Below are 11,823 nucleotides of genomic sequence, written 5' to 3'. Positions count from 1 at the left end.
GTCTACGCTCAGCCAGAGCTGGCACAGCCAGGGCATAAGTGTCCACAAGTTCAGAATAGCTTTTCCGGAAAGCTAGGTCAGCCCCAATGAATGATCTCCATGTAGCAAGGTATCTCAAGAGGGTCTCGGAGCCACTGGAAACTTATGCAGTCATGGACAGGGAGGGTGGCTTTAAGAACTACATAGGTGAGGATCGCTCAGACACTGAGCTTGAGGAGACATGGGGGATGGGTGGACCTGAGACCCAGCCTGCTTCTACCTAGCGGTCTCCTCACACCTGTGATGTCATCTGCCCTCTCATAGGTGACTCAACTCACTGGGGAATAGGGACTCTTGTGAGTTTAGGCTCCAGGCTCAGTATATCCCGTAGGCTCAGTAAAGAGAAAAGAAAGGCTGGACGAGATGGCAGGAGGAGGACTGGGAATTCATGGCCAGTCTCTGCTACATAGGGAGCTTAGGGCCAGACTGGGCTACCCATCCCAAAGGGGAGAGCATCTGTTTCCAAAGTCACTCACATGCTACAGGCGGCTCATGGCCTCACAGCTTCTTTCCTGTTCTGTTGTGGAGTACTAGTTTACCACGTGTTACCTTTGTTTATGCCGTGGAACATTTGTTGAAGATGCAAAGATGTGCCGCATTCTTTTATGTTGCATTTGTTTACCTCTGTGAAGCGGTGTTACTTTGCCTGTTTAAAACACCTGACTGACCTAATGAAGAGCTGACCGGCCAATAGCTAAGACAGGAGAGAGGATGGGTGGGGTTGGCAGGCAGAGAGAATAAATAGGAGAAATCTAGGCTAAGACAAATGAGAAGAAAGAGGGAGAAAAGGAGGAGAGGAAGATGCCAGGGGCAAGCCACACAAGCAGCCATGGAGTAAGAAGGAAAGATAGATAGGTATATAGAATAGAAAAAGGTAAAAGCCCAGAAGTAAAAAGTAGATGGGATAATCTAAGAAAAGTTGGCTAGAAAGGAGCCACGCTGAATCCGGGCATTTAGAAGTAAGAATGAATCTCCGTGTATTTATCTGGGAGCTGAGAAAAACAAAGACCGTCTATACTGTTCAGCATCCTTGGTCATGTCCTCCATCCAACAGGGTCAGCCATCTGGTCCACAGACCTCTCTTCCCTGGAGCCTCAGCTTATTGCTGCCTCTTCTCCCTAGCACATCGTGTGAGGGAATGAAATACAACAGTCCTGGGGGAGACAACAGGGAGAACCAACCTGAGTTCAGATCCAGATGCCACATCTGTGATCCTCACCCACATGCTTGTCTTCTCTGATCCCTGGTCTCCTCGTGTGTCAGTGCCGGTAGGCAATTAGCTAGTGGGGTTGCCATGAGGATGAGCGGTGGAGGGACAAGCAGATGTGTGACCCACGAGGTGCTCCCACCAGGCAGCTCTGGATAGATGGATGGGTGGTGGCCAAAGATGCTGAGGACCACAAGATTAAGGTGTGTTGCTGTTGATTGGTAACGCCTTTCACCTTACCCAGCTAGGTCATAGCTACCTGCCTGTGGGGCACAGCCCCTTCTTCTGCACCCTCAGTGGCCCACCATGGCCACTGATGCAGGTACAGTGTAGGAAAGACTCACCAAGAAGAGGCCACTTAACCTCTGAACAGGCTCTGTGCCTGATGATGACCTGGTGGCCCTATCTCTACCACCACCTATACCCTGTCAGGTACGGCCATTCCCTGTGTGATGGTGTTGGCAGTACTGTCCCCCTGGCTGTGGATATCCTGCAGACCCCAGCTCTTGTTTTGTGGAGCTCAGTGCTATTGACAAGCATAACATATCCTATGGGTGTGAAGGGTCCCTATGGGATCCGCATGTCCCTGAATTAAAGCATTTTCTGTCTAGAAAGCCACACCATCACCCTGAGAATTCAAAAGACAATTAAAAAGATATTTTTTTTCTTTTCTTTTTTTTTTTGGTTTTTCGAGACAGGGTTTCCCTGTAGTTTCTAGAGCCTGTCCTGGAACTAGCTCTTGTAGACCAGGCTGGCCTTGAACTCAGAGATCCGCCTGCCTCTGCCTCTTAAAAAGATATTTTATTATTATTTTACATGTCTAGGTGCTTTGCCTGCATGTATGTCTGGGCACCATGTGCATGCAGTACTCACAGGGTCCAGAAGAGGACATCAGGTCCCCTGGAACTGGAGTTTACAGATGGCTGTAAGTTTCCATGCGAGTGCTGGGAATTGAACCTCTGTCTTCTGGGGGGGTAGCTAGTACTCTTAACTGCTGAGCCATCTCTCCAGTTCCAAGGCGGTTTTTAAATTTTACTTATTTTTATTTATGTATGTGTGTGCATGTGCGTGTGCACACACATGCACGCACATGTACATGCTTAGAGGCCAGAACAGGGTGTTGGATCCCCTGGAGTTGTAGTTATGCAGAAGGGTGCGAGTCATCAGATATGGGTGCTGGGAATTGAATATGGGTCCTCTGCAAGAGGTGCATCAAGCTATTCCCCCATAGGCTGTAGTTTTTTTTTGTTGTTGTTGTTTTTGTGTGTGTGTGTGTGTGTGTGTGTGTGTGTGTGTGTGTAGAAGGTCCCTTCCACAGGGAGGGACCCAAGGGCCAGGGTTGGGCTGGAGTAATTAAGCTGGCTGAAGATGTGAAGAGGGGTCCTTAGCAGTTTTTGTTTTGTTTTGTTTTGTTTTGTTGGGGTTTTTTTGTTTTTGTTTTTGTTTTTGTTTTGTTTTGTTTTTTTGACAGGGTTTCTATGTAGCTATTGAGCCTGTCCTGGAACTTGCTCTGTAGACCAGGCTGGCCTCGAACTCACAGAGATCCGCCTGCCTCTTCCTCCCGAGTGCTGGGATTAAAGGTGTGCGCCACTACCACCTGGCTTTTTGTTGTTGTTTTTTTTCTGCATCAGATCTCACTACAGATGGTTGTGAGCCACCATGTGGTTGCTGAGAATTGAACTCAGGACCTCTGCAAGAGCAATCAATGCACTTAATCTCTGAGCCATCCCTCCGTCCCCAGCACTTGCTTTTTCTGGCTGAATTCCTGAGTCTGTATCTGGGGTCCTGTCTTGAGCAAATAGTACCTGCCCCAGTCTCCTTGCTGCCAAGGGGTCCTGATGGAAGCTTGCAGGATCCCTGTGTGGCCGTCAGAGGTCAGGCACAGAGGCTTCTGCTGTGAGCATGTGAGCAAACCTTGGAGTCAGGTGGGTTCACTCCAGCCCCAGACATTAGCCCCAGACCTTAGAGAGCCAGAAAATGCCTGTCATTCCCTGTCACACTTCCTGTTGTGTTTCCAGGAGCTACACCACTGTGGTATCTTGGGTGAGAACAGCCCCCACATGCTCACATGTTTGAATGCTTGGTTCCCAGTGAATGGAACTGTATGGGATGGATTAGGAGGTGTGGTCTTGTTGGGGGAGGTGTGTCACTAGGGGTGGGCTTTGAGGTTTTCCAGTCTCTCGCTCTCTGCTTGCTGCCTGTGGATCAGGATGTAAAGCTCTCAGCTGCTACCCTAGCACCAGGCCTGTCCACCCTCACCACGATGATTGTGAAGGAACCCCTCTGGAACTGTAAGCAAGCCCCGGTTAAATGCTTCCTTTCCTAGGAGTTGCCTGGGCACAGTGTCTTCTCACAGCAACGGAGCAGTGACTAAGACAACCATGAAAAGTGGCGCCAGGGTAGGTCTCAGTTCTGCACCCCAGGCAGTCTCCCTGGAGTCTGTGTCCTGATGCCCAGGGTGGCTCACCTGGTTACTCTTCATCCAGGTGCTGGGAGCTGCTGGCCACAGATTCCAGCTTCTTTGGAGCGTTGCTGGCACCGGCTGGTGTTTATTTACCAGAGAACGGTGTTCCTGAGAGCTGCTTGGCTGCATCACGTCCAGGGGGAAAAAGCTTGCTAGACCACTGGGTCCTGTGTGCTCCACACCGCCGGCAGCCTGGCCAGCCTTCTCCTGGGGGTAGCAAGGCATGTAGCCTCCTGCTGGCCTTTGTCCCAACATCCCCCTCCTTCAGGTAGCCTGGACCTCATCCTGCCCACCACTGTGGTGTCTACAGGTAAGACTCCTTTGAATCTGATCCCTGGGATCTCTCTGGGAATCTAAACCATGCCTGCTGCTGTCTTCCTGAGGCTCGGGGCTAACCCCCTGGTTCCTGGACATAAACCTCCTCCTTTCTGACAGGCACCGTGTATGCCCATAGAATCAGGCCCTTGTATCCCTCAGCCTTCCCCAAGAGCCTCAACTCCAGAGTGTGGCTGCCCCCACTAAGTGGGCCAGTTTGCCAAGGGCCCTTGAGCACAGGGCTGCTGTCCAGAGCTAGTAGGTCTGTCTTTCTGCCTTTTTGCCCCTCCTTCCTTAACCCCCAAGCACAGAAATACCCCTTTAAGCAAATTCTGACCTTTTTGTCCTGAAGCCCCCTTACCCAGCAGGCTTTCCCTAGCAGTTCTGCACCATAGAAAAAGCTTTTTTGTCCCTCCTGGATCCTCTGGAGACTCAATGGCTGGGTTCCCGCCCTTCTCTCCCCACCCCCACTCTCCCACTCTCTGTACCAACAGACTCAGCTACCGGGAAGAAGCGTGGGGCAAATAACCCTCCCTCAGAGAGCCAGAGTGAGAGTCACGGCAGGTAACGCACAAGGTGGTGTGGGCACCCCAAGGAAAAGCTGCTGGGGACCTGGGGGCCAGGACTCGATGCTATGGGGCTTGCGGGACCAGAGACAGGTAAAATATTTTCAAATGGGGAGAGGGGCAGTTAAGATAAAGGGCAAGTGAGCGTCATGAGGTGGGGGTGGGGCGGGTGATGCTGCTGATAGTGAGATGGTGGCCCTGGGAGGTGGGAGGTGGGAAGTGGGAGTGGGGTGGGGGGAGGTGGGAGGTGGGATGTGGGAGGTGGGAGGTGGGAGTGGGAGGTGGGAGGTGGGAAGTGGGAGGTGGGAGGTGGGAAGTGGGAGGTGGGAGGTGGGAGGTGGGAGTGGGAGGTGGGAAGTGGGAGGTGGGAGTGGGGTGGGGGGGAGGTGGGAGTGGGGGGGAGGAAATCATCTTCAGCAGGAAAGAAAAGCCGTAAGTTAAATTCTAAAACAATTTAAAGCGCATTTATGACTATGGGCCAAAGCAGATGTGGGTGGGGATCCTCATTCCATATTAGGTCCTAGACAACGGGGCCACCTTACTCTGGGACTCAATTTCCCCATGGGACAATCTGAGTCATTTGGACACCAGTAGCGGTAACCTAACGAAGGAGGACGCTCGTGGCTGAGGAAGGAAGGGATCCTCTGGTCTTTCCTGAGAGGGGCTGGGTGTGGAATGGAACCGAGCAGCTGCTGGCAGCCGCCTCTGGTCAGAGCCACCGGTCAGAGTCACTGGCATCCTTACTAAAGGTGCAGCCACTCCAGTCCCATTCCAGTGTGTTCACAACTACCGCAGGGCAGCTGGTTTCCCTAGTGGCAGGGATTATGATGCAGGGGAGGGGAGGTCACTGCCAAGGACTCTTTCCATTGATAAGAGAGTGGCAGGGGAGAGGAGGGGGGCCGGAGTCCCACAGGAGGATTGCATTTGGCTGAAACTGTCCCAGGGCTCTACACGGAACAGCACTGAATAGCCTTGGGGCTAGGTAGGGGCTGCTGTCAATCAAGCCCAATTGGGAAAAACAAAAAACAAAAAAAAACCCAAAAAACAAAAAAAACTAACCACTGTCACTCTGCCTTTCCCTCCTTCCTAGCTGCGCAGCCAGGCGTGACCCTGCTGCCTACACTCAATGGGAGTGACCCAATATATGATGATGTGGATGGCCACTGGCCAGAGATCCCAGAGAGGTCGCCATGTGTAGCTGGTATCATCCCTGTCATCTATTACAGCGTCCTACTAAGCCTGGGACTGCCTGGTGAGTGGGGAGCCAGGGTCTGGGACCTGAGGTTGAGCCAGAACAGGGGCCCTCCCTCATCCAGTCCAGATTCTCTCAAGATGGCTAAATCACAGAGGATTGGTGCAACATTGTCGCAACCCTTCTGTAACCTAAGTGCAGAGTGGAGCCAGGAAAGGAGGCAGTGTACTCTTGTAGGAAAGTCATTGGCCTTGTTCAGTGGGTACTCCCTAAGTCTAGTAACTTTAACTGGCTCCCACAACACCTCTGCTCTGAAGGACATAGAACTCCTGAGAAAGACATAGGCTATAATGCCAGTATATGGATGCCCTCCTTGGTGAGTCCATTTGTTACCAAGGTAGTCCATGGCCCGGGGTATGGTGGGACAGGTGGTCCATGGCCTGGGGTATGGTGGGACAAGCCTGACTAGATGACCCAGCTTGGCAAAGTAAAGCTTTTTTTTCATCTGACTTGGTCCTGTGGTCACTGGGGACAGAACTCAGGACCTGTGGCATATGAGGCAAGTAATCTGTCATTCAAACTATACTTCCAACCAGCTGGAGGGCTTTGGTGGCTCGATTGGTTAAGTATTTGTCTAGCATGCACAAAGCCCTGGGTTTGATCCCAGCACCACATAAACTGGGCACAGTGGTGCACACTTGTAATCTCAGTGCTTGGGAGATGCACGCAGGAGGATCAGAGGTTCAAGGTCATTCTCCAATCTATAGGAAGTTTGAGCAACTAGATTTGGGAAGGCAGAAGCAGAAAGCGCAGGCCCTACCAGGCTACTACATGTTCCAGGCCAGCCCGAGCAACTTAGAGAGACCCTGTCTCAAAATACAAAGTTAAAAAAGACAAATGGACTAAGGATATGCTTTGGTAGCATAGTGCTTTCCTCTCTAGTCCTGAGTTCAGCTCCCAGTACTGTAAGAGGTAAAGAGGGAAACAAAAAACAGAGCCCCTCATAGTGGCAGGTGGGAGGGACCCTGCAAACATCTTGAAAAGCCCACTGCTAACAGCCCTTCTAACACTTCTGACTTCTCCCCTCCACAACCTGGGTCTCCATCAGTCAACCTCCTGACTACAGTGGGCCTGGCCCGTCTCGCCGCCAGGACCAGGAAGCCCTCCTACCACTATCTCCTGGCGCTCACAGCATCGGATATCGTCACGCAAGTGGTCATCGTCTTCGTGGGCTTCCTCCTGCAGGGAGCGGTGCTGGCCCGCCAGGTGCCCCAGGCTGTGGTGCGCACAGCAAACATCCTGGAGTTTGCTGCCAACCACGCCTCAGTCTGGATTGCAGTCTTGCTCACGGTGGACCGTTACAATGCGGTGTGCCGCCCCCTGCGCCATTGGGCCACCGCGTCCCCAGGCAAGACCCACCGCGCCATTGCCGCGGTCCTTGGCGTTGCCCTGCTGACAGGCATCCCATTCTACTGGTGGCTGGATGTGTGGAGGGACGCAGACCCCCCCAGCACTATGGACAAAGTCCTCAAGTGGGCTCACTGCCTCATTGTCTACTTCATCCCTTGCAATGTTTTCCTGGTCACCAATTCAGCCATCATCCTCCGGCTTCGGAAGAGGAGCCAGCGAGGGCTGCGGCCCTGGGTGAGCAAGAGCACGGCCATCCTCCTGGGTGTCACCTCCCTCTTTGCTCTCCTTTGGGCACCACGCATCTGTGTCATGCTGTACCACCTGTATGTGGCCCCCGTTCACCGGGACTGGAGGGTCCACCTGGTCTTGGACATAGCCAACATGGTGGCCATGCTCAACACGGTTGTCAACTTTGGCCTCTATTGCTTCATCAGCAAGACTTTCAGAGCCACAGTCCGACAGGTCATCCATGATGCCCACATGTCATGCACCGTGAAGTCACAGCCAAAGGACACGGAAGTGGAACTTGTGTTGAAGTCTGTAGGGGCAGAGTTGTAGAGAAAGGGGACCAGGCTAGCTATCCCAGGGGCCGCAGGGCCACCTGCAAAGAGACCTTTGCAATTGTTTTGTTTTGATTTTTTTGAGAAGGGTTTCCCAGTGTAGCTCTGGCTATCCTGAAACTCGCCCGGTAGACCAGGCTGGCCTCAAACTCAGAGATCATTTACCTCTGCCTCCTGAGCGCTAGGATGAAAGACATGTGGGCCCACTGCCAGTGAGAGCTTTGCAACTGTACCCACCAAAACTTTACCAACTTTGCCTTCTGGGGGAGAGGAAAAGTCTCCCCTTTGTGTGAATTCCAGGTAGAAAGAAGAAAAAATAGCCACCCTACAGGTGAGCGTCATCCCAATTCCCATTTTCTGGGGGAAGGACAGGCCTCTGCGGGCCCACACATCAGAACAGCTGCTGGGGTACCCCTTTGGAAGGGGCTGTCCACCTGGCACATTCAGGGAAAACGCTAATGTGAGCCGAATGGACAGATGGAATGATGGATGAATAGACAGATACATGTATTCGTGTGAACCTGGCCTGCCTCCCGCTCCCTAAACTGGTGGTCTCTTTGGCCTCCCGTGGTAAAGTTGGAGTCTGAACAGAAAGCTATCTGTAAAGACTCAAGGCCTTTCCTGGGCTGAGGGAGCCAATGTTTTTGGCTAAGCAATGGGAGGTGCCTAGATAAGGAATAGAGGTGCCCAGATAAGGAATAGAGGTGCCCAGTGTCTTAACACATACTGGGTGTCCCCAGGTCTAACCCAGTCAGGGAGAAGAACCCCTAATTCTGAATTTCTCCTTGCACCAGCACCACAGTGGCTCTATGGGTCTTGCTTTGCGGTCATCAGTCCACGGCACTAGAAACTGATATGTGTGTGTGTGTGTGTGTGTGTGTGTGTGTGTGTGTGTGTGTGTGTGTGCATGTGTGTGTGCGCGCGTGTGTATGTACTGGTAACTTCAACCCCTGAGCCTTGGAGGAAGGTTTTTCTCCAGCACAGGAAGGGAGGCAGAGCGGTTGAGTTGATAGGACTGGAGTCTTCCAGGCTCCCTGACCCCTGCTAGGCCCCTCTTGTTGGCACTGCCTCCCCTCCCCCTCCTGGGGCTCAGCAGGAAGAACTCAGCAGATGGACCGCCCACCTGCTGTGGGCCGTGGGTAAACACATTACCGGCCAGCTGGGGCCCTTTTCAGCTTCCCATTCAGGCTGAGTTGACCTCTCTCCTAAATAGGAGCTCTGGGCTGATCCCCACCTACTTTCCTTGCCAAAGCCTGGTTGACGCAGGCTAAAGAGCTGATAGAGGCCAGGCACACAGTTGGTGCAGAATAAATGCCCAGCTTTCCTCTCTTCCTCTCTCACTTGTCAGGAGAGTAGGAGCCTTCAGCCACCTCTGGAAAGAGCACGACCGGAGGTGTCATCCTTATTCCTCAGCCACTGTGCTCAATTCCTTTAAGCTCTGATAAAGCAAAGTGTTTCCAAGTGTGTCACAAACATGTAGTGGCAGCATGTCTTGAACTGAGAGAAGATTTCTAGTCTTTTGTGTGTGTGTGTGTGTGTGTTTAATTAAGATTTATTCATTTATTATGTATACAGTGTTCTGCCTCCATGTGTACCTGCACGCCAGAAGAGAGCAACAGATCTCATTATAGATGGTTTTGAGCCACCATGTGGTTACTACGAATTGAACTCAGGACATGTGGAAGAGCAGTCAGAGCTCTTAACCTCTGAGCCATCTCTCTGGCCCTGATTCCTATTCGGGACATAGTTTTGGTGTTCTAGTGTTTGCTAGGCTACCACTCTAGGCCCTTTGGGGGTGGGGTGGGGTGCTTCTGGCTCCACCTTGTGAGAGCAGATTCATGTGTGTTCTAAGCCCCCTGGTCTGTTTCTGAGACAAACGCGATGTTGAGACAAGAGAAAAGGCTAGGAATCTGAGAGCTGCCTGGAGTGGATGTCCATTACCACAGTGGGCACTGAGTATCAGAGTCTCCACTGTGCATACACGGATGTGCGCGGAGCAGGGTGAATGCATGGGGCTCTAGTCTAGTAGAGGGGGTGCAAGTGCAGGTAACTAGGTAACCAGGGAAAAGGGAATCCCAAGAGGAATGGGTGGCATCTGTGTCAGCTCAGACCAGTTCATCCCCTACATGGAGTCTCTGAGGAGAAAGCAATAGTTACCTTTGATATTGAGCCAGGGGAATACAGGTTTTCTTCCTCCCCTGTGGGAAACTTTGAAACCCTACAAAGGAGCACCAGGATCAAGGACAAGCAATTGTCTTCATAGGCAGCAATGACAACCACACCAGGGGGCTGGGCCAGCTACAGGAGGCTTCTTCCAAATGCCAAGTGCTGCCATCCCCCAGGGAGAACAGAGAAAGCAAATGCTCTCACCTGTCCCCGAGCACTAGGGAATCCAGAAATCCATCGTTGTCGTCCCCAAATGGCCGGAAAGGTACTGTTGAGGCAGGTAGAAATCAGCACAGGTGGGAACTTTGAGCCACCAGAAATGCAAAGATGACTCCATTTGTACTCACGGACTGGCTACCATCTTTGTTTTCAAACACCGAAGTACCATAATCACTTAGCATACCACAGAGTGAGAGGCATGGGACAGCTAACTGCCATGTCCGAAGCCCCAAAGTTGGTTCAGAGCAATGCTAAGACCCAAACTGTAAAAATTCTGTGAGAGAGGGACCTTTGGTGGCAGGTGGAGACAAATATGCCATGCAGACAAAGCCTGAGTGGGGAGTTTTATTAAGATAAAGGGAGTGGGGGAAGGGAGGAGAAAGGGGAGGCGCAAAGAGAGAAAGGGAAGAGGAAGAAGAGAGGAGTAGGTGGAGTTTCGCCTTTCAAAAAGACAAGGTCCTCAGGCTTGAGCCCTGGAGGACAAGATGCACTCTGTCCAGTCCTGAAGAGGCAGGGCCAGGTTAGTTTATGCTAACACAAACCAGCAAACTCCTGGTTCACTAGGCACAAGCCAGGTCTTCTGAGATGCAGAGGAAGGACATCTCAGGAATTCTTTGCTCTGTTGCTAATTCTATAGTCCTGGGTTTGACACTCCAGGGACCTAGGATCATGTTTCCCTAATAAAACACATTAGACACTAGGTGCCATGGGACCCACAGGTGATCTCAGTTTATTAGGAGGCTGAAGCAGGAGGATTCCTTGAGTGCAGGAAGTGGAGACCCACTGGGTATCATGTCTAGACCCTGTGTAAAAAGCAAGTAAAAAAAATGTGAGGCCGAGAAGATGGCTCAGTGGGTGAAATGCTTGGCACACAAGCGTGAGGACTGGAGTCTGGATCCCAGCACCTGGGTGAGAGGCAGGCAGGCCTGGCATCCATCTGTGATCTGACCACACAGGAGACAGAAACAGGAGCGGAGATCCCCAGGGCGAGCTGGTTAGCTAGACAAGCCGAACCACTGAGCTCTAGGTTCAAATAAGAGACTCAATGTGTAAGGTAGGGAGGGACTGAGGGGAGCACCCAGTCTCATCCTCTAGCCTCGTGTGCACGCACACACAGTGCATCCACACACGCACGTGAAAACACACAACTGCACACCACACACAAGTATACACAAAATATTTAAAATAAGATTTTTCAGAATGAGGATATGCATTGGCTCACAACTTTTAGCATTTTAGTAGACAGATAGACAAGAGTGAGGACAGGAGCAGCGTGAGTTCAAGGTCATCCTCAGCTACCTAGGGAGTTTGAGGCCCTGCTGAGCTATGTGAGACCCTGTCTCAATAAATAAATAAATAAATAAATAAATAAATATAAATAAAATTTTAAACTCAATCAGAGATCATTTTGTTAAAGTGTATCATTGAAATGCAAATGACAAGTGCTATCACATCTGTTCTTAGCTGGGCGTGTTGACACACAACTGGAATCCCATTGCTTGAGAGGCAGAGGCAGGAGGATCATGCATAGGGAGCTTGAGGCCAGCCTGGGTTGCACAACAAAAACAAACAGCCAAATTAAACTCCTAAAATGATCTGTTCTTGTTTCTTTGTGCACTTTTGTTTTGTGATGCCCAAATCCACGAAGTCCCCCAAAAGCCAACAAGGGGACCGAGTCCCGTATG

The 11,823-nt window shown here is 51.5% G+C and overlaps 1 protein-coding gene across 1 annotated transcript; it reads left to right on the top strand.

Annotated features, from left to right (window-relative positions):
- Positions 1-4,659: 4,659 nt before the first annotated feature.
- Positions 4,660-7,751, top strand: Gpr142 (G protein-coupled receptor 142). The gene is made up of 3 exons (XM_038324621.1): positions 4,660-4,684; positions 5,682-5,843; positions 6,892-7,751. The coding sequence occupies exons 1-3, from the start codon at positions 4,660-4,662 to the stop codon at positions 7,749-7,751; spliced, it is 1,047 nt and encodes a 348-aa protein (XP_038180549.1).
- Positions 7,752-11,823: the final 4,072 nt, after the last annotated feature.

Source organism: Arvicola amphibius, chromosome 4 (assembly GCF_903992535.2).
Source record: "Arvicola amphibius chromosome 4, mArvAmp1.2, whole genome shotgun sequence".
NCBI lineage: Eukaryota > Metazoa > Chordata > Mammalia > Rodentia > Cricetidae > Arvicola > Arvicola amphibius.
This window is presented reverse-complemented; position numbering and strand designations above follow the sequence as displayed.

What these genes read in the sequence shown, in the direction of transcription:
- Gpr142 (XM_038324621.1), top strand. Translation starts at nt 4,660, where the DNA reads ATGGGGCTTGCGGGACCAGAGACAG. An exon ending in GCTTGCGGGACCAGAGACAG is followed by an intron (nt 4,685 to 5,681) that starts GTAAAATATTTT and finishes CCTCCTTCCTAG; the next exon opens with CTGCGCAGCCAGGCGTGACC. An exon ending in ACTAAGCCTGGGACTGCCTG is followed by an intron (nt 5,844 to 6,891) that starts GTGAGTGGGGAG and finishes GGTCTCCATCAG; the next exon opens with TCAACCTCCTGACTACAGTG.